General features: G+C 40.0%; 1 protein-coding gene across 9 annotated transcripts in view; it reads left to right on the forward strand.

The window, feature by feature from the left end:
* The window catches only part of SRGAP1 (SLIT-ROBO Rho GTPase activating protein 1), a 308,204-nt gene that overhangs the window by 43,976 nt on the left and 241,641 nt on the right, over window positions 1-22,587 (forward strand). The window contains exon 2 of one of the 9 annotated variants that reach the window (XM_044942500.2): window positions 139-315. The exons of 7 other annotated variants lie outside the window; for them this stretch is intronic. Coding sequence is in view for 1 of the 2 variants with exons in the window: in XM_044942499.2 (XP_044798434.1) it covers window positions 2,016-2,055 (40 nt within the window). In the remaining variant the exon portion in view is untranslated. Of the gene's footprint in view, window positions 1-138; window positions 316-942; window positions 2,056-22,587 lie in introns of those variants that run through there. One more of the 9 variants, XM_044942499.2, reaches the window with a different exon arrangement.

Here is a 22,587-nt window from a genome sequence, read left to right on the forward strand (position 1 = left end):
TATTTGAGGGGTATGTTTTGTACAGTTTTTGTATATTTTCAGAGACTAAAAGTGATGTTTTCCCGACCTTTTTTCTTTTCCATGTTTTTTCTTTTTTTCCTCTTGTGACCATTGCCTTTTTTTTTTTTAATCACATAGGGATACAGTATGGAAGTTTATAGCACCTGATTTACAAAACCTTGATGAGGGGCTTTGTGTGGCTCTTTAAAGCTACAGCTTACTCTGTCTTTGAATGCTGTCTCGGCTTAGAGTCTGTTCATACCTTCCAGCCAGTGTTACAGGAAGCATTGTGAAAAGAATACTCTTTGAAAAAAGGTACGCTGTAGATGCTTCATTTCTGAGTGCAAAATGGCTGCTTATGTTGAAAATAAGTTGGTAGATAGTCTTTAGCGCATTTAATTAAAAGTACCATACTAAAGGAAATTGTAGCAATTATATATTATTAACCTAAGTGGTGCCAAGGCTTTGAAGTTGTTTGCTATGGCCCATTATTTTCCTTGATTGCATGCCATCTGAGATTAAGCTGGGCTGTTCAGTTATGTAGGCATTTAGAAGAAGAGCAACATAGTAAACCCAAGTACAAAATTAGGATCTTTGGAGTCCTGTGCTATACATCCAAGCTATTGCTAAGTGAATCCAATCTTTTGCCGCTGTAGTTATTTAGACTGTGATTATTCTGCTTTCCCGGCCCATTCCCCAATCAGACATTGTTCAGTTTATTGGAAAATACGTGTTGTATATGTCAGCTCAAAACAGGGTGTCATTTTGGGGCTTAAACGGAGGAGGCTTTTATTTTAAGCTGAATTGAATGAATAAGGAAATTGAAGATCTGAAAAGAATGGTGCTGGGCCCATTATCATAAGAAAATAAGGCTTTGCAAATATTGGGCTTTGAAGTCATTATATGTATGGTAAGCAGCAGGGTAGCGGGTGGGAAAGAGGGCATCTCTGGCTAAGAAGAGATCAGAACGTACTTTTCTGTATTAATACCTCTGCAAGGTGGCATAGGGTTTCAGTAAAAAGAATAAAATATGGTTATAGATCTGATTTTATCACGTTAGGCTGTGTACTCAGCTACACTTATTAAATAGACAAGGTTTACTGGGTGCCCATGACAGAATTTGACAGCTGAAAATGACCAAGAATCAGTGGGCCAACACCCTCATTCTACAGAAGAGAAAACAAACTCTTGTCTATCAAGTCCCTTGCCAATTGACCTTTGACAAATCCCCATGTTAGTCTGCTACATTTAATTTTTATTGGCTTTGAAAATTTCAATGTATTTTAATATAGACCTTTTACTGTAGCTACACTGGATATTTTTAGTCCTTGGTGCACCAGGAAACAAAAGGCTTAATTTGTTTACTGAAGGAAACGTTTATTGAACACTTACAGTGTTCAAAGCACTCTTGCTTTTTAAGGTATGGCTTGTTAGCATAATGTAAAAGTTAGAGGTTCAAACCAAGATTAGAGCCTTTCTCTGGCTCCTTCTGATCATATACTTATCTGATATGGGAGGTATTGAGCCTCCATGAAAATATATTTCATGGTACACACACACAGAAGTAAGTGTGGTTAAAAAGATTTATGGAACTTTAAGCCCTCTGTTACCCAGTACAGCAATGTAAGAGAAATTCTGTTTTTCGCCTCTGTTCTGCACTCCACTCACTATACTTCCAGTCACCAAATGTGTGGAGGTTTTTCCTACACCAAGCAATTCTCAGATGCCAGCTAGGTGTCCTACAATTTAACTCGATTCTGGCACTACCTGGAGATAACCTCACATCCTGCAGGTGAAGAGCTCAGACTGCCCTGTCCCACTCCAGATGCCAGTTCCAAGTCACCTGGGCTCAGACCAGCCAGTGAGAAATTGGAGGTTCCATTGAACTGCCTCTTCAGGTTTAACCATTTGCCACAATGACAGAATTCAGGAAACTGTTTACCTACTAGATGACTGGTTTATTGTAGAAGGATACAACTTAGGAACAGCCAGGTGGAGGAGATGCAGAGGACAAGATGAGGGGAATGGAGTGTGACCTTTACAAGCCCGTTCCAGGTGAGCCACCCCCGCCTTCAGCACCTTCATGTGTTCCCCAACCTGGAAGCTCTCCAAATCCCAACCTTTTGGGTTCTATGGAGGCTTTATTATCAAATACACAGGCACAATTGATTAAATTGTCATTTTTGTTGTTGTTGTTGAGTTCATCCCATACCATTATTTAACTTATAAACAGCATTTAATTTGTCCTTTAAAAGTTACTTAACAATTGGCTTTTCTCAGGTACTTCTCTCATATCCAAAAGAGGGGAAGAATTTAGCCCTTGTTTTAAAACAAACATAAGGAGAGGAGATGACCTTAACTCCTTATAACATTCCGCTGTTAGATTATTGTATAAAATGTCCAAGCTGGTGGTTCTTCCAGATGCCAATGATTGATTCAACCTCCATTTCTCTCCTCCCCTAGAGGTGAGGAAGGGAGTGGGATTGCAACTTCCAGCCCTCTTATCACAGGGTTCAGTTCAGTTCAGTCACTCAGTCGTGTCTAACTCTTTGCGACCTCATGGACTGCAGCATGCCAAGCTTCCCTGTCTATCACCAACTCCCGGAGCTTCCTCAAACTCAGGTCCATCTAGTCGGTGATGCCATCCAACCATCTCATTTGTCGTCCCCTTCTCCTCCTGCCTTCAATCTTGCCCAGCATCAGGGTCTTTTCCAGTCAATCACTTCTTTGCATCAGGTGGCCAAAGTACTAGAGCTTCAGCATCAGTCCTTCCAATGAATATTCAGGACTGATCTCTTTTAGGATGGACTGATTGGATCTCCTTGCAGTCCAAGAGATTCTCAAGAGTCTTCTCCAACACCACAGTTCAAAAGCATCAATTCTTTGGCGCTCAGCTTTGTTTATGCTCCATCTCTCACATCCATACATGACTCTGGAAAAACCATCACAGTGTTGGTTCCCCTGCTACCAGTCCCCACCATGGGAGCATTCAGAGTCACCTCATTAACATAAACTTAGGTGTGGATGGAAGGGCTTATGAATAACAAGAGACAGTCTTTTCATTTTATTGCTCTTATCACTTAAAAAATTCCTAGAGTTTTAGGATCTCTGTGTCAGGAATCATGGACAAGGACCAAAATATTTAAGTATACCAAATATACTTAAATAAACCAAAATATATTATTATAATTGACAATATCACAAGTAGCAACTTGTCCGTATTTAAATTTAAACATATAGGAGTCTTGGGAGTCTCCTATTGACAGCTGGTCAGTCAGAAGCTCAGTAATAGCCTGGATTTGCAATTGGTATCTGATGTGGAGCAGTCTTGTAGGACCCAGCCCTTACTTAACCTGTAGGGTCTGATGCTATCTCTTGATAGATAATTGACTATTAAAATTTAAATAAAAATTGTTTAAAAATAAATATACTTAAAAATTCAGTTTCTCAGTCACACAAGCACATTTGGATAGGAATTGGACAGCATAGATATAGAATAGTCCCATCGTCGTGGGAAGGTCTATTGGACAATGCTTTTCTATCCCTTTCCATGCCAGAATCATTTACTATTAATACAAATCTAGATCTGGAATCCAGAAGGCTGAACTTGCACCCCACATTCACCATTCACCCTGTTACACAAGCTGTAAAGTCTCAGAAAGGCACTTTAATCTGAACAGAGCTCTGGTTTCATTTTGTTTAAAATGAGGTTACATATCCTACTTCGTCAGTGAATTATTTCATGTTATACCTTATTACACATTGTACTAAGAGTTCATGTAAAGTTAAAAGCTGTTAACTTGTTCACATGGTGGTTGTTCAGTCTCTAAATCATGTTTGACTCTTTGCCACCCCTTGGACTGCAGCATGCCAGGCCTCCCTGTCCTTCACTATCTCCGGAGTTTGCTCAAACTCACGTCCATTGAGTCAGGGATACCATCCAATCATCTCATGCTCTGTTGCCCCCTTATCCTGCCTTCAGTGTTTCCCGGCATCTCCAGTGAGTCAGCTCCTTGAATCATGTGGCCAAAGTATTGGAGCTTCAGCTTCAGTCCTTCCAATGAATATTCAGTGTCCCTTGGTTACCACTGACAGTTCCTTGCAGTTGAAGGTGTTGCCTCTTTACTTGCTTCATGGGGCATTCAGGGTATGTGTGGTGTCCTGGATTCGTCTGCTCTGTGGGTGAATTCTGACCCTGCTATAGCAGATGACTGTATCCTTGATTCCTGGGTCTTTCACAGTAGGCCCTAACCCTTTTGGCACTAGGGACCAGTTTCATGAAAGACAGTTTTTTCCATGGACCAGAGGTGGGGGATGGTTTTGAGACGATTCAAAAGCATTACATTTATTATGCAGTTTATTTCTAATCTAATGCCACTGCTGATATGATGGAAGGTCCCCGTCTGCAGCCTGGAGATTGGGGACCCCTGATCTATCTCAAGGCATTGCCTCCTGCCAGACCTCTTCCTCTGGTCTACTCTTCACCAGCCCCAGTTTTGAAAATAAGGCTCAGTGTTGTGTAATGGTTAAGACCAAGAGCTCCGGAAACAGTTGTCCTGCTCAGCCAGCTCTGCCGCATACTCTGTGTGACCTTGTCAAGTCTAACCTTGTTTTCCCGTCAGTAAATGGGGGGATGATAAAAGGACTCAGGCCACAGAGTTGCTGTGGGAGTTAAATGATACAGTACTAGGTTATTAACCCAGTGTCTGGAACTCAGTGCTCAATAATTTGTTCTTGGTAATAAAAGGATGATGACATTTGATAATTTAGTATAGAAAATATATTGCAAGAGATTCTGGTTGAATTATCTGGTGTGAGTACAAAGTCTAGATATAGGTCTTGAGCACTGGAGGAGAGAAGGTGTGGTATTAAAAGTTTTGAAGTGTACAAGACAAGAGCTTTCTCACTTTACCTGTAGTTGATGAACTGAAGGGAGAAGGCTTCCGGCACCTTCCTCATGTTCCCCTTTCTTCTTCATGGAGTCTTCCAAGGCAGATAAATGCCTGGGAGCAGCTGGCAGGTGATGCCCATGGGTAAAGCAGGCTGTGAATTAGAAGAGTTCTAATTGGAGGGAACTGGAGGGAATGAAAAAGACTTTATCAAACTGAAGAATGTGTTGTCTAAAGGGTCTAAGTCCACTGCTAAGCCTCAGCCAGTATTGCCATGCAGGAATGGAGTGTTGGTAAATCTAGATGTTTATATGAAATCACCAAGTTTCCACCATTGGCAAAGTTTTTTTTTTTTTACAACTTTATACATAGTAGATAGGATATATCCTTGGATAGAAATTGGCCCAAGGACCACTAGTTTATGATCTTTTCAAAAAAACTTTCCTAATGTCTTCCCAAGAGTGCTAAGTCTGATGAGCTATTAAATTTGGAATTATACTTGAAAAGAAGATCTTGTAGTCAAATAACTTTGGTTAACCTTGGTTCTCGGAGAAGGCAATGGCACCCCACTCCAGTACTCTTGCTTGGAAAATCCCATGGATGGAGGAACCTGTTAAGGCTGCAATCCATGGGTTCACTAAGAGTCGGACACGACTGAGCGACTTCACTTTCACTTTTCACTTTCCTGCATTGGAGAAGGAAATGGCAACCCACTCCAGTGTTCTGGCCTGGAGAATCCCAAGGACGGGGGAGCCTGGTGGGCTGCCATCTATGGGGTCACACAGAGTTGGACACGACTGAAGTGGCTTAGCATTAGCAACCTTGGTTCTGGGACAAAAAAATGTTGAGAAAGTGCTTCACTCTGGATTTGATTCCCTAAACATATTTGATCAGAGAACCCTGTTCCCCCTGTTTACCCTACAGACTATTGGGGGAATGAAGAACACAGTATGGGTGGCGGTATTCTGGAAATGGTGGTAAGGGTGGACCAGACTGGTGAACCTCCCTTGAGAACAATAGGTGTAACAATGAGAAATAAATCATTACCGTGTTACTAATGGAATCCTTGAATTGGGTTAGATTTTCTGTTTTTAAATAAAAGATGTTATCACCCTAAAGGCTATTACTAGAACATACATGCTATTTTGATGTGTTTTCTATAGGAATGAAATTGAGAAGATTATTTTTGTTTGGGAATTAGGCTAATATGTTCCATAATGATTTGTGCAGTCAAATTTGGGGAAGATAATAGGGTATGAACCAAGGCAACCGAAGGAATGCCTAGGAGAATCACATTTGGACACAGCAACTGTGCTCTCAACTTTCCTGCTACTACTTTATTTTAATGGCTTGGTTATTTGGAACAAAGGGATATTTTCATTCTCATCAAGGAAATCGGCATACTGTCTATGGATGGAGTGAAAAAAGTTCATCCGGAAGGAATTCAGTGAGCTCTCTCCTTAGGCAGTATCTCTTGAACATGCTGTCAAGAATTCCTTGGGTACCAGCCTCAGTTTACCTTACCTGCTATTTCAAATGTGTCTTAAAAATAGCATGATTTTTCCATAGTCCTATTGAAATTGTGGTGTCCTCCACTTAGTAAAGTGTTTCTGCATTAAATTTCATTTAATTCCATTTTCATGTGTCTTTATTCTGAGCCTCAAATTCAATTTGGGAGTGGCAGTTAACTAATACAAATCTTTCTGGGGATTTCATTTTGGTTAGCATTTGAATTGGGGGGAAAGAAATTGATTTTTTTACATTGATATTTTTCCAAGGTGTTTCTAGATATTAATACAGAAATCTGAGAAACAAGAGGGCATGGACTGCCCACTCACCTGAGGCTGAATACATTTCAGATCCTGAGAAAAAAGGAAGGTTTGGATGCAGGGGGTTGAGAGAGGATGTCTCTCCCTCAGCACAGCTGCTTCACTCTGATAAGAAAGCAGAGTTCAGTTTATGCTGACCTTGTATCTAACCAAAGTTTACCCTGCAGACTATTGGGTGAATAAAGGAAGAACTTCCTGTAAAATGCAGCTAATGTTGGCCTTCTAAAGGTCACAAAATGAAAAGCTGTGAGCATGACGCATCCTTGTAGGGGGGACTCCAGCAGGATTTCCTGTGCTGGAAAGGAAGCTTGGTGGAAACCTTTTAATTCATTCAGAAATGCAGAGACCAGCATGGCTGTTAAGAGTTTGGTTTTGCAGTTACAGGAGCTAATTTAATATAATACACTCAGCCCAGTACATCCCATTTCTAATTTATAAGAAAATTATTTATACTGAACAGTCGTGATGTTATCTTGGATGGGAACTTTTTCCTTGAACATTTCGTGGATTCCTTTTTGATAATTCAAAACTGTAGTTCTGCCATATGTAATGGACGCTTCAATGGGTACTTTAGTCTCTGTTTTAATATGGGAAATTTCCTCTAATTTTAAATCATGTTGAGTTTTAAACCAAATGTGTTGCTAACGCTTTTTTTTTGTTTGTTTGTTTTAGATAGATAAATAATTTTTATTTCTTTCATTTTTTTAAATTTTTTTAAATATAAATTTATTTATTGTAATTGGAGGTTAATTACTTTACAATATTGTATAGGTTTGCCATACCTCAACATGAATCCACCACGGGTGTACACGTGTTCCCAATCCTGAACCCCGCTCCCACCTCCCCCCCCATACCATCCCTCTGGGTCATCCCAGTGCACCAGCCAAGAGCATCCTGTATCCTGCATCGAACCTGGACTGGCGATTCGTTTCATATATGATATTATACAAGTTTCAATGCCATTCTCCCAAATCATCCCCCCACTCCCTCTCCCACAGCGTCCATAAGACTGTTCTATACATCTGTGTCTCTTTTGCTGCCTCGCATACAGGGTTATTATTACCATCTTTCTAAATTCCATATATATGCGTTAGTATACTGTATTGGTGTTTTTCTTTCTGACTTACTTCACTCTGTATAATAGGCTTCAGTTTCATCCACCTCATTAGAACTGATTCAAATGTATTCTTTTTAATGGCTGCGTAATACTCCATTGTGTATATGTATGTACCACAGCTTTCTTATCCATTCATCTGCTGATGGACATCTAGGTTGCTTCCATGTCCTGGCTATTATAAACAGTGCTGTGATGAACATTGGGGTACACGTGTCTCTTTCATGAGTATTATATAATTATAGAATTGAAGTAGACACTAAGAAACATTCAATCAGAGTCTCGTGAAAGAATAATATATATCAAGACTCAGAGCAATAGTTATGAGCTGGTAAATGTATATTGATACTATTCATTTAATTTTCTTGTAATCTTTGTATTTACCATTGTTAGATATTATTTTTTAAGAGGAAAGCATCTAAATAAGTTTAAATACTAAGGAAGCCTCACCCACTTGACTCACTTGCTTCAGACTGGACCAGTTTAGTTAGAGGAAATTTTCTATATGTATTTCATTTCTTTCCTTATTGACCACACATCAGTGGTAAAATTACACTATTGTTTTTTACCAACTTATTTATTTATTTGGTTGTGCTGGGATCTTTTAGTTGCGTCATGTAGGATCTAGTTCCCTCAACAGGGATTGAACCCAGGCCCTCTGCATTGGGAGCAGAGTCTTAGCCACTGGAGTACCAGGTAAGTCCCTGCCAACTTCTTTAGAACAGCTGTGTATAATGTATGGGGCTTCAGTGGTGGCTTAGATGATAAAGAATCTGCTTGCAATGCAGGAGGCCCGGGTTCGATCCCAGCGTTGGGAAGATCCCCTGGAGAAGGGAATGGCAATCTGCTCCAGTATTCTTGCCTGGAGAATTTCCTATGGACATTTCCTATGAAAATTCTCCTTAGGAAGAATTTCCTAAAGGAGCTTGGCGGGCTACAGCCTGTGAGGTTGCAATCGGACACAACTGAGCGACTAACACTTAACCTAAACTTCCTCAAGAATGAAGTTCACCTTTTCCAAAATAGGACCAGGTTTGCTATATAATAGGAAAAATCACAAGTCATATTTTTATTGTTGTGTGTACGTGATTTTTATTCATCTCTATTCAGTGTTGCTGCTGCTAAATCGCTTCAGTCATGTCCAACTCTGTGCGACCCCATAGACAGCAGCCCACCAGGCTCCCCCGTCCCTGGGATTCTCCAGGCAAGAACACTGGAGTGGGTTGCCATTTCCTTCTCCAATGCATGCAAGTGAAAAGTGAAAGTGAAGTCGCTCTGTTGTGCCCGACTCTTAGCGACTCCATGGACTGCAGCCTACCAGGCTCCTCCATCCATGGTATTTTCCAGGCAGGAGTACTGGAGTGGAGTGCCCTTGCCTTCTCTGCTATTCAGTGTTATAGGTATCTAAATAATTGTTGCTATGAAGTGTCTCCTTATATAATACATTTAAACCGTCTTTATTCCAATCTATTAGACTTTAGGAAGAACTCAAATGTGAGGCATTGAACTCAGTGCTGGGGGGATGCTAGTGTTAAAGGACTTTCTAGAGTCTCAATAGTGTTCTTAACAGGGCTGGTTTATTTTGAGTATTGAGAGACAGGTTGGGGGGAAAAAATGTAATAAATGATAGTCTAAAGTGATTTACCAAAGGATTCTTGGTTACCTCCAATGGACTGTTCTCCTTGTTTGGTAAATAGGTAATGCTGATGGGAACAGATCTCTGGGGTTTTGAACCTCCATTTGGCCTTTTTAAAATAACTAAAAACCAAATTAAAAGCATGAGTAATTATTTAGAATTTTGCACCATTGAGCTTAAACAAGAAATCATGCATAGTAAATGAGGAGGCTTAAAGGTAACAGGAGTGCAAGGTAGAGGTGATAAACACGTCTACATGATGGTGTTTATAGATTGTGAACTCTCAAGCAGATTCATGTACCTTTTTGTTGTTGTTAGAGACAGTCATGACCTGCTGGTTTAGGCTGTTGCTAAGAGTCTGTTGTTCAGTCACTTATTTGCCAGGCATTTTTAGAAAACTTACTACATGCCACTTTCCTAGGTGCTAAGAATCCCAGAGGAACACAATGAAAGCCCTTGTCCTGGAGAAATCTCATAGTTCTTCTTCAGAAGCACAATTCCTAACATGGTTTGTTCTTTCTTCTCCACACTAAGCAATGAGGAACCCTAGGGCAAATAATTCCAATAGTGGGTACACATTCTTAAAGAAAAAGTGAACTATTCATAATTCAGGCTCTGTAAATTTATTCTCCCCGGTTCTCCACAATGTCCACTCTTCTGTTGAGTTACCTGGCCTGGTCTCATCTCCCTGTCTTTCTGTCTTTATGACAGCTTGCCCCTTTCCTCCTCTGACTGTATTGTACCTGTGCTTTAAGACTGAGCCAAATCTTCCTTTGTCTGTACAAGGCTGTTTTTTCCCAGACTGTCCACAGTTGGCATCTCTCAGTTTAGGACTTAATGCATGTTGGTCTGCACAGTGGAGTTTTGATCACACATCCTCAACTTCATTGTCTGGGTTTTGCTGGGAGCTGTTCCTAAACACATCTTGGATTTCTGGCTGCTTTAGGAAAAAGCTGGAATTGAAATTCTGAGGAGGGACAAGAGAAAGCCCGAGATTAAAAATTAACTGTATGATCATCAAGGAATGTAATCCATATGAGGGATAACCAATTCTCAATTAGAATTTTAAATTAGAATTATTTAAACCTTGTAACTTGCTTGAATTTATTTTCATAGCATCCATATGCAGTAAGTTACGTAACATTGTCCTCTATAAACATTTGAATTGGGGATTGGTGGTTCACTAGATACAGTTTGCCAAGCTGCCTTGTTTGGCCTTCATGGTGTTTGAAAAAAGGAAATCTTACAAAAATTGAGATTTCTAGTTTGTCTGAAATAACCTCTCCCACCCTAGTGAACTCTAGGGGAAACTAAATAAAGGAGGTCATTTTCATAGTCATGGCAAGGTAACAGCACAAAGAGCAGCCATGTATTGGGTGTTTACTCTGAGCCAGGCACTGTTCCAAGGACAGTATGAACTCACTGTGTCTCTAGTAAGTTGATACTATTATTATCTCCATATATTATATAACTCCATATATTATATAATATATATAACATATATATAACTCCATATATAATCTCTATATATTACAGATGAGGAAACTGAGGCACAAAGAGGTTAAATAACCTTTTCCAGGGTCCTACAGCTTGCAAAAAGCAGCTGAGAGACCCAAACCTATGCAGGCTGATTACAGATGTGTGCTTTACTGCCTCTTCCAAGGACTGAAGGCACCTGCTGAAAGGTCTGCCCTAAATCATTCCCTTAGTTTGGCCGAAAAGTAACAGAGTTGGTTATAATGTGTGAAAGAGGAACAGCAGTTTATTTTTCTATTTCCTTAAGTTTCTTGTTTGACTTGATTCTAAACTTTGAAAGAAAATGGCAGCTGCATGAAGGGACCTGCACGAATCTGATTGCTTAAAATTAGTTTGCATGTTAATTATTGTTTTTATTATTGATTACTATATTTGTCACATTTGCTCAATTCCGGGGGTTATGGCAACCTCATTCTTCCTAAAACCAAACTGATCTTTCTCTGTGGATTCTGTCCCTACCCCTCATTTGGTCACTCCATCACAACCTGTATTATTTTAGTCTCAGCATCCTAATTAGATGATAAACATTTTAAGGATAGCATAGTCCTTTATTTCTTATATACACATAGTATGTGTATGTAACACAACCTTTAGGTCAGTACTTTTTACAAAGTAGGTTTTTAATAAATACCGTGTATCTGAGAGGTTATGAAAGTATATGTATATAAAGATATAAAATATGTATATGTGTAAACTTTTTATTCCAGAATTTTTCAAGTATGCTTAAAAGTTGAGAGGATTGTGATAAATCCTCCTACACCCATATCCAGCTTCAACAACTCAATGTTGTTTTTTTTTTTAATATTTATTTGGCTACACCTGGTCTTCCATCTTCTGTTGTGGCATATAGGATGTTTAGTTGCAGCATGCAAATTCTTACTTGTTGCATGTGGGATCTGGTTCTGATCAGGGATTGAACATGGGCCCCCTACACTGGGAACTCAGTCTTAGCCACTAGTCCCTTAATATGTTTTTTTATGTAAATTGTGAAATATACATAATGAATGTTCTGCTACTATATATATGTTATATATATAGATACACATATAAAAGAAATAACAAAGAAAAATTGAACCCCATGTTGTAATCACCCAACTTAAGAAATGTTATTACCCGTAAAGCCCCTGGAATGCATTCTTCTTTCCCTCCCCACCAGAGATAACTCCTATACTGAATTTTGTGTTAATCATTTGTGGCTGAAATTGCCTTGGTTATTTGTGCATCAACACCTGTGCTTCCTTCTCTTTTAGTAATACAGCTTCCCATGTTTTAGCTGAGTATATGCCTTCCCAGTACTCTTGCCCAGAAAATTCCATGGATGGAGGAGCCTGGTGGGCTACAGTCTATGGGGTCGCAAAGAGTCGGACACGACTGAGCAACTTCACTTCACTTCATGCCTTCTAAAGGCTATTTCCCATGTTCCCCTTCAGTTACTTATGTCATGGGACTAAGTTTTGACCACTGTGGTGTGAACAGAAATGATCTGTTCAGCTTCTGTGTTGTGTCTCAGACTGTGCTTTTTTTCCTCCTGCCCCACCCTTTTTATTGCTTGGAATGTAGACTTGATGGCAGGAATTGAAGCAGCGTCTTAGAGACCTTGAGACAGAATCCAGGTGTTGAGAACAGAAAGCAAAACGGTGAAAGAAGTAGGTTTTGTTCTTCCCAGCCCAGAGTAGGCTGTGCAGCACACTTCCCTGTTCATTTGACTTTGAATAGGCCCTGGAGGATTTTCCTTCTGTAGTTTTAACAAGGATTTTACAAGCTAGTACAGCCACATATTCAAAATCCATACATAAGTAGTAAACTATAGAGTGGAAAAATTTCTCTTTCACTCCTGCCACCCTCCCTCCAAAGCAAACAGCACCATTTTCTTTTACATCCTTCCAGGAAAATCTGTGTGGTACTATGTATTTTAAATATGATTCAATTATAAAAATTTGGAAATAGCTACAGTTCCTAACTAAGCAAGAAGTGTCTGAGGACCCCTGCTTTGGACCGTGGTTCTGGGTTTTACCTTAAGTAACAATCTAATACTGTTAGTATCTTACTTAAGGGATGTGAAAGAATTCTGAAACATGCCGTGTTTAATTAAAAAACAAAATGTTATTTGACTTCCCTGATAGTCCAGTGGTTAAGGATCTGCCTTGCAATGCAGGGGACATGGGTTTGATCCCTAGTCAGGGAATTAAGATCCCACATATTTCAGGGCAAGCAAGCAGGCGTCCCACAACTAAAGAGTCCACACACCGCAATGAAAGATCCTTTATGCTGCAACTAAGACCTGAGGCAGCCAAACTAAAAAAAAAAACAACAACCAACATTATGACTGTTTATCCGAGTCTGAGCATAGTAGCTACATGTGCAGGTCAAGCTCTTTGATTCCTTAAGAGTTGAATCGAGGGACTTCCCTGGTGGTCCAGTGGCTGAGACTTCATGCTCCCAATGCAGGGGGCCTGGGTTCAATCTCTGGCTGGGAAACTAGATCCCACATGCACAGCTAAGAGTTCACATGCTGTAACTAAGACCTGGTGTTGGGAGGATCCCCTGGAGGAGGGCATGGCAACCCCTTCCAGTATTCTTGCCTGGAGAATCCCCATGGACCAAGAAGCCTGGTGGGCTACAGTCCGCGAAGTCACAAAGAGTTGGCCGTGCCTGAGGAACTAAGCGTAGCACAACAGCCAAATAAATAAGTAAATATTTTTTTTAAAGCGTTGAGTCGATGATGAGAGCTGAGCAAATAGGAGTCCCAACACGGTAACAGTGCGTGGTTCAACTATCTTGGTGTAAGTCGTTCAGTTGTGTCCAACTCTTTGTGACCCCATGGACTGTAGCCGACCAGACTCCTCTGTCCCTGGCAAGAATACTGGAGTGGGTAGCCATTTCCTTCTCCAGAGGATCTTCCTGACCCAGGGATCGAACCTGGGTCTCCTGCATTGCCCAGCCAGATTCTTTACCATCTGAGACACCAGGGAAGCCATCTTGGTAAAGCACCAACTTTTAAAAAAAAAAAAAAAAAAAAGGAAAGTGCTTGCACCAAAACTCATGTGCTTGACATACTGGGGAGCCTAAAATCTAAACTCGAAACGTCAAACCCCAGTCTGGCACAGAGAACTATATTCAATATCTTGTAATAACCTTTAATGGAAAAGAATTTTAAAAGAATATATATAAAACTGAATCACTTGGCTGTATACCTAATACCTTGTAAATAAACTATATTTTAATTGAAAAAAAAAAAAAGGAGGGACTCTCAAACCCTAGCTTCCGTTTATACACATCTGTAAACTAACAAGCTTAGTAAGTCTGCTTCCTAATTCATAGAACAAAGGAGTCATACATGGCAAAGCAGGGAAAGGGGACTTATTTATATATAAGCAGGCCTGCAGACAGAATCGAGAAATAACAGCAGACAGGATGACAACACAGGAAGGACTTAAGCCACAGCAGCCTGAGGCCATTCAGTGGAGGGACAGACACGCCCACATACCTCCTTGAGTCCTTTAGCCACGTTGGAGCTGGAGGCAGAGAAGCGCAACACTTAGTGTTTATGGAGATAAGCCTGAGTCATCACATCAAGACAGAGTGTCCAGCACACTGGGTTTTAAAAGGTTAGGTAATTGACTCAGACCCATGAAGGAACGATAACCTACAGCTTTGAAACTAAACAATAGACAACCAGGAGGACCGCCAGCTGCAACTATGGCAAAGTTAATAACTCTACACACACACACACAAAACCAAGGAAAACAATGAACTGGAGAAACTAGTTTTACTGTTTATATCAGACAAAGGGGGTTAATATTATAACCTAGAGAGGGAGTCCAAAGTTTTTATTAAAAGAGAAATGAGAGTTCATGCAGCTGGTAGGGTAAAGGAAAAGAAAAATTTGTGCAAAGGTGTAGAATTGTAGGTTACTTTTCAAAACGTGTGTTTTTATTTTCTTTTTAAAATGATAAGGACATATGAGGATAACTGAAAACAAAAGGCATAGAACTTTACGGCATTCTAGTAAGATTGTCATCAAAATGAGTGAGTAGAAGACATTTCTGTTTGCTTTGCCTACTTGTGTACGTGAAAAAAAGGGTAAGAATATTTAGGTTCTGCAGGAAACTTTGTCAAGAATATCTTATTCCCTTGGAGCAGATTTTCTTAATAATAACCTAGGGATCTGTGAGAGCATTCTCAAAAGTCCCTGAATTCTATGGAACTTTTAATTTAAATACTTTAAACATCTTCTTGTGATCCTAAAAAGACATATTTTGGATTATATGATGATCACGTGCTTTCAGATTCTTACCTCACATTTTTTTTTAGAAACTAGCTTTATTCAGGTATAATTTACATTCCATAAAACTCACTTGCTGTAGGCGTGTGTTTCAGTGACTTGAGTAAATCTATGGTTACACAGCCATCACTGCAGTGTAGGTTTAAAATGTTCCCATTACCCCAGAAAGTTATTCCCCCGGGTTTTGTGCTGTGAATTTCTATGTCCACTGCTACCCTGAGATAATCCAATGTGCTATCTCTGTCTCTGTAAATTTGCCTTTCTCTAGACACTTCCTATAAATGGCATCAAACAATACGTAGTATCTGTGTCTGGTTTCTTTCACTTAGCATGATGTTCTTGAGGCGCATCACTTTGTAGCACATGTCAGCGGTTGATCCCTTTCCCTTGCTGAGTAGTATTCCATTGTCCGACTCTTTGTGACCCCGTGGACTATATAGTCCATGAAATTCTCCAGGCCAGAATACTGGAGTGGGTGGCCTTTCCCTCTTCCAGGGGATCGTGCCAACCCAGGGACCAAACCCAGATCTCCCGCGTTGCAGGCGGATTCTTTACCAGCTGAGCCACAAGGGAACCCCTGTATAGAATCCACTGATGGTTTATTCATTCACCCTGCTATGAGCATTGGATTGTTTCCAGTTGCATTCACTTATGTTTACAATTAAACTGGTACCAAATAACCATCATGAAGCTAAAACTCACGATATAGGGTTTCTACATTTGAGAATTTTAGATATTTTTAGGACTCTGGTATTCAAAGGGTCCCTCCGTTATTCAAATTTGAGAAACACTGTTTAGATATATCAGATCTATGAGCCGTATCCTAGTGATAGACTTCTTCCTCTTTTAAAGTGTTAGATTTACAATACTTATGTTTCTCTATATGGTTTGCTTAACTGCATGGTGAACACTATGTCACTGAAATATCCTTGATCTCTGCTTCCTGAAGCAGTAGTAGTTGTGTGGGTGCTGAGTCATATTCGACTCCTTTGTGATCCCATACACTGAAACCCACCAGGCTCCTCTATCCATAAGATTCTCCAGGAAAGAGTACTGGAGTGGGTTGCCATTTCCTTCTCCAGGGGATCTTCCCAGCCCAGGGATCAAACCCTCGTCTCTTGCATTGGCAGGCAGATTCTTTACCACTGAGCCGCCAGCGAAGTTCTTCCTGAAATTTGAACGAAAATTTGTTAGAGTAGCTTATGAATAATATTAGGTGGATCCTTACGGGAATATTTGTTGTGTCAGGAATTCTTCAAGGGAAGTTAGTTTATATCCTGTCGTTTGCCTCAGTAAATCTCATGGTCCTTGTACTTATCCTCTGACCTTCCCTGAATATGAAAAAAAACCTGATCTCTTCCCAACAGAAACTAATTTGGGATAGCTTAGGAAAGGGGACATATATTGGAATTAATTCTAATAATGAAAGACAGAACTGAAGGAGAGCTGAATAATCAGGATCCAGGGTAGCTCTTGGGACCAAAGTTATAAGAATTCAGGTAGAGAGCTGACATTCAAATAATTGAACTCCAAAGGCCGTCAGTCCCTGTGTGACTCTTCTCAAAATCAAATTCCCAGGAGGCTGAGTTACCTGTTTATTCTTAAGGGGTGTAGCATGGGACGACGCCACAAGAGACCCACCTTTAGGAAACATCAAGCTCCCACAGAGTACTTCTCTCTTTCTTGGGGCACCTTATATCTTGTGTATTTTGGTAAGGTTCTCTACTTAAGCTGGTTTGATTATCCAGCTTTGCCTTTTTACAGCTTTGTTGAGGTGTGTTCCTGATGCCGTAGTATTCACGCAGGTAAGGCCATTCAGTGGTTTCTAGTATATTATTCTGCAACTGCCATCACAGTCTAAGGTAAGAGCATTTTTCCATACCCCAGAAAGAAACTCCTAACCCGTTAGCACTCACCCTGATTCCTCCTCTCCTCCCTGTCACTCTATCTCCACCCCAGCCACAGGCACTCATTAATCCCTTTTCTGTTCTTATGGATTAGTCTATACTGGAATTTCACATAAATAGAATTATACAAATGTGGCCTTTTGTGACTAGCTTCATTCACTCAGCGTATGTTTACAAGGTCCATCCATGTTGTAGCATGCATCAGCCCTTCATTTCTTTTTGTGCCTGAATAATATCCATTGTATACCAGTTTTGTTTATCCACTCATCATCAGTGGATGGACATTTGGGTGGTTCTTTTTACTTTATTTTCTCTCTTATGAATGGTACGGCTGTAAAGGTTTGTGTGTAAGGTTTTGTATGGATATCTGTTTTCAGCTCTCTTGGACATATATCTAGGAGTGGAATTGCTAAGTCATACGGTAACTCTTTATGTTTAGCATTTTGAGGAATTGGCAAATTGTTTTCCAAAGTGGCTGCTCTGTTTTATGTTCCCAACAGCAGTATATGAGAGTGTTAATTTTCTTCACATCCTCAAAACACTTGTTATTATCCCACTTTTGTATTTTAGCCATCCAAGTGAGTATGAAGTGGTATCTCACTGTGATTTTGATTTGCATCTCTGATGGCTAATGACGTTGAGCATCTTTTCATGTGCTTAATGCCTTTGTATATCTTCATTGGAGAGATGTTCATTCAAATTCTTTGCCCATTTTTCAAATTGAGCTATTTGTCTTTTTTGTTGAGTTGTAAGAGTGCTTTATATATTCTGGATACAAATCCTTGTAAAATATGCATCTTACAAATATGTGCTCCCTTTCTGTGGTCTGTCTTTTCATTTTTTTTCTTGGTACTCTATGAGACATAAAAGTTTTAAATTTTCATGAAGTCCAACTTACCTGTTTTTTTCATCTGTCACCTGTGGTTTTGGTGCCATATTTGACATTGCTTTAACCCAGGATCATAAATAATTACTTGTATATTTTCTTCTAGGAGCTTTAGGGTTTTAGCTCTTATATTTAGGCCTATGATCTATTTTATGTTAATTTCTGCATAAGGTGTGAGGTAGAGGTCCAAATGTATCCTTTTACATATGGATATCCAATTGCCCAGCACTATTTGTAAAAAAAAAAAAAAAGACTATTTTTCCCATTAACTTTTTAAAAAATTTTATTTATTTTTCCTTTTTGGCTCCTCTGGGTCTTCATTGCTGCGTGTGGGCTTTCTCCAGTTGTAGTAAGCAGGAGAAACTCTCTAGTTGTGGTATATAGGCTTCTCATTGCGGTGGTTTCTCTTGTGGAGCATAAGCTCTAGCGGGTGTGGGCTTCAGTAGTTGTGGCACACCAGCTCGTTTGCCCTGCAGCATGCGGGATCTTCCCAGACCAGGGATCGAACCGGAATCCCCTGCATTGTAAGGCAGATTCTTAACCACTGGACCATAGGGGAAGCCCTCCCACTAACCTTCTTTTTTGTCATTTCTGTTGAAAATTAGCTAACTGTAAATGCATGGATTTACCTCTGGATTCTCAGGTCTGTTCTGTTGATATATATATATATATACTTATGCCAGTGTGTGTGTGTGTGTGTGTGTGTGTGCATGCACGCACGTACATGTATGTGCATATGCCCAGTCATGTCAGACTCTGCAACCTCATGGACTGTAGCCCATCAGGCTCCTCTGTCCATGGGATTTCTTAGGCAAGAATACTGGAGTGGGTTGCCATTTCCTACTCTAGCAGTCCTCCCCACCCACGGATCAAACCTCTATCTCTTGCATCTGCTGCATTGGCAAGTGGATTCTTTTTTTTTTTCCCCCCAATGGTCATCCCATTTTTTTTTCTTTTTTTTAAAAATTAATTATTTTATTTTAATTGGAGCCTAATTACTTTACAATATAGTAGTGGTTTTTGCCACACATTGACATGAATCAGCCATGGGTGTACATGTGTTCCCTATCCTGAACCCCCCCTCCCACCTCCCTCCCTGTCCCATCCCTCAGGGTCATCCCTGTGCACCAGCCCTGAGCACCCTGTCTCATGCTTCGAACCTGGACTGGCGATCTGTTTCACATATGATAATATACATGTTTCAATGCTATTCTCTCAAATCATCCCACCCTCGCCTTCTCCCACAGAATCCAAAAGTCTCTTCTTTACATCTGTGTCTCTTTTGCTGTCTCGCATATAGGGTCATCGTTACCATCTTTCTAAATTCCATATATATGCGCGTTAGTATACTGTATTGGTATTTTTCTTTCTGAATTACTTTACTCTGTATAATAGGCTCCAGTTTCATCCACCTCATTAGAACTGGTTCAAATGCATTCTCTTTAATGGCTGAGTAATATTCCATCATGTATATGTACCACAGTTTTCTTATCCATTCATCTGCTGATAGACATCTAGATAATTGCTACCATGTCCTGGCTATTATAAACAGTGCTGTGATGAACATTGGGGTACACCTGTCTCTTTCAATTCTGATTTCCTCGGTGTGTATGCCCAGCAGTGGGATTGCTGGGTCGTATGGCAGTTCTTTTCCAATTATTTAAGGAATCTCCACATTGTTCTCCATAGTGGCTGTATTACTTTGCATTCCCACCAACAGTGTAAAAGGGTTCCTTTTTCTCCGCATCCTATCCAGCTTTTATTGTTTGTAGACTTTTTGATAGCAGCCATTCTGACTGGCATGAGATGGTACCTCATTGTGGTTTTGATTTGCATTTCTCTGATAATGAGTGATGTTGAGCATCTTTTCCTGTGTTTGTTAGCCATCTGTATGTCTTCTTTGGAAAAATGTCTGTTTAATTCTTTGGCCCATTCTTTGATTGGATCATTTATTTTTCTGGAATTGAGCTGCAGGAGCTGCTTGTATATTTTTGAGATTAATTCCTTGTCAGTTGCTTCGTTTGCTATTATTTTCTCCCATTCTGAAGGCTGTCTTTTCACCGTGCTTATAGTTTCCTTCGTTGTGCAAAAGCTTTTAAGTTTAATTGGGTCCCATTTGTTTATTTTTGCTTTTATTTCCATTACTCTGGGTGGTGGGTCATAGAGGATCCTGCTGTGATTTATATCAGAGAGTGTTTTGCCTATGTTTTCCTCTAGGAGTTTTATAGTTTCTGGTCTTAGGTTTAGATCTTTGTTCCATTTTGAGTTTATATTTTTGTATGGTGTTAGAAAGTGTTCTAGTTTCATTCTTTTACAAGTGGTTGACCAGTTTTCTCAGCATCAGGGCAAGTGGATTCTTTACCTTTGTAGTTTTGTGGTAATTTTGGAAACATGAGTCCTCCATCTTTGTTCAGGTTTTCTTGTTGTTATACTGGTTGTTTCCATTTTTATATAAATTGTAGGATTGTCCGTTTTTGCCAAAAAGCAAACTAGCTGAGACTTTAATAGGGGATGCATTGAATTTATAGGTAAACTTGGAGATTTTTACCTTCTTAATAGTATTAAGTCTTTGGATCTATGAACATGAGATATTATCCTGTGTATATCTTCAATAATTCAAAAATGTTTTATAGTTTTCACTGTATAAGTGTTCTACTTGTTTTGCTAAAGCTTTGCCTAAATATTATATTCTTTTTGCTTCATCACATTGCAAATGGGATTGTTAATTTTCTTTTGAGATTGTTCATTGATACTGCTGCTGCTGCTAAGTCGCTTCAGTCGTGTCCCACTCTGTGCAACCCCAGAGACGGCAGCCCACGAGGCTCCCCTGTCCCTGGGATTCTCCAGGCAAGAACACTGGAGTGGGTTGCCATTTCCTTCTCCAATGCATGAAAGTGAAAAGTGAAAGGGAAGTCACTCAGTCGTGTCTGACTCTTAGCGACCCCGTGGACTGCACCCTACCCGGCTCCTCCGTCCGTGAGATTTTCTAGGCAAGAGTACTGGAGTGGGGTGCCATTGCCTTCTCCGGAGATTGTTCATTAGTAGTATGTAAAAATAAAATTGATTCTAGTCCATTGATCTTTATCCTGTCATATTGCTGAACTTGCTCTACTTCTCTTAACTCCATAGCTTTACAGTAGTGGCAGTGATGCCAATCCAAGAGCATTTATAAAGCCAATGAAATTACTTGAACAGCTATGAAATTTATGAGGGTATACGTTGATTTGAGCCTTGTCCTGTAGGATCTTATCTTTATCACTGCAGACATGGTCCTCCATTTGCAGCTCACTTCATTTCCTGCCACATCACTTGCTCTATCTCCTGACCTCCATCTTGTCTTTTTACTATATGGTCCAACAGGTGGCTCAATGGTAAAATATCCACCTGCCAATGCAGGAGACTCAAGAGACGTGGGTTCTGTCCCTGGGTTGGGAAGATCTCCTGGAGGAGGAAATGGCAGCCCATTCCAGCATTCTTGCCTGGAAAATCCCATGGACAGAGGACCCTAAGGGCTGTAGTCCATGGGGTTGCAAAGAGCTTGATGCGACTGGCCACACGTGCACCAACAGACGTACTCTGTACTCTAACATCTCTTTTCAATTGTATGTTTTTCCCTTCTCCTGTAACAAATTCCTTTTATAGCCTTCTTTCAAATCTCAGATATTTTTAACTCTCTCTGATTTCCCTAGGCAAATATAGACACTCCTATGTTGCTACCATCTTTTGTACTTGGTGTTCTTCCCACTTACTGTTTGCTTAGAATCGCTTATAAGGGTGTGTGAGAGTTATCCAGAGAAAAGGAACCAACTGTATATGGTTCATTTATCTGTGATCCAAAATCTGTAAAGCAGGCGGACAGGCTGGAAACACAGGCTGGAATTGATGCTGCAGTGTTGAAGCAGAAGTCCTCCTTCTCTCTGAGAGACTTTAGTTTTTGCACTTGAGACCTTTTAAGCGATTGAGTCTGAACCGCATTAAAGCCAACTGAATATACTGATGTTAACTGGTTGTATTGATGTTGCTCAAAAGACCTTCTCAGCAACACCTGGATTAGTGTCTGATTAAATTACTAGTTGTCATTAGCCTACCCGTTGACACATAAAATTAATCATGAGAGTATAAAATCTCTATAGAAAAGTGTTTGTGTTTTCTGTTTATCTTTTACTTAGAGAGTCAAGTCAATGCTAATAATCAGTAGATGCTTTAAAAATGCTGGATTGGATGATTGAATGACATGAACAGTGTTAAGTCCAAAATCCAATTTGAAGAATGGCCTGTTGTAATCTTGGTAAGATTATTGCTGCTTAATGGGTGTCTTGTATTGTCAGATATGAGCAGGAAGTTGTCTTCAATCTCTCGCGGCCCAGTTATTTATACTAAATATGTCTGTGCCTTCTGTTTTGAGTTCTTTGCCATCTCATCATCGCCAGTATATAAACTACTGTTTTATTTTCTTTATTTGACTATCCTTCTGACTCTGCTTGATTAAATAAGTTTAGCATTCA

The sequence above is a fragment of the Bubalus bubalis genome, chromosome 4, assembly GCF_019923935.1.
Source record: "Bubalus bubalis isolate 160015118507 breed Murrah chromosome 4, NDDB_SH_1, whole genome shotgun sequence".
In the NCBI taxonomy this organism is placed as follows: Eukaryota; Metazoa; Chordata; class Mammalia; order Artiodactyla; family Bovidae; genus Bubalus; species Bubalus bubalis.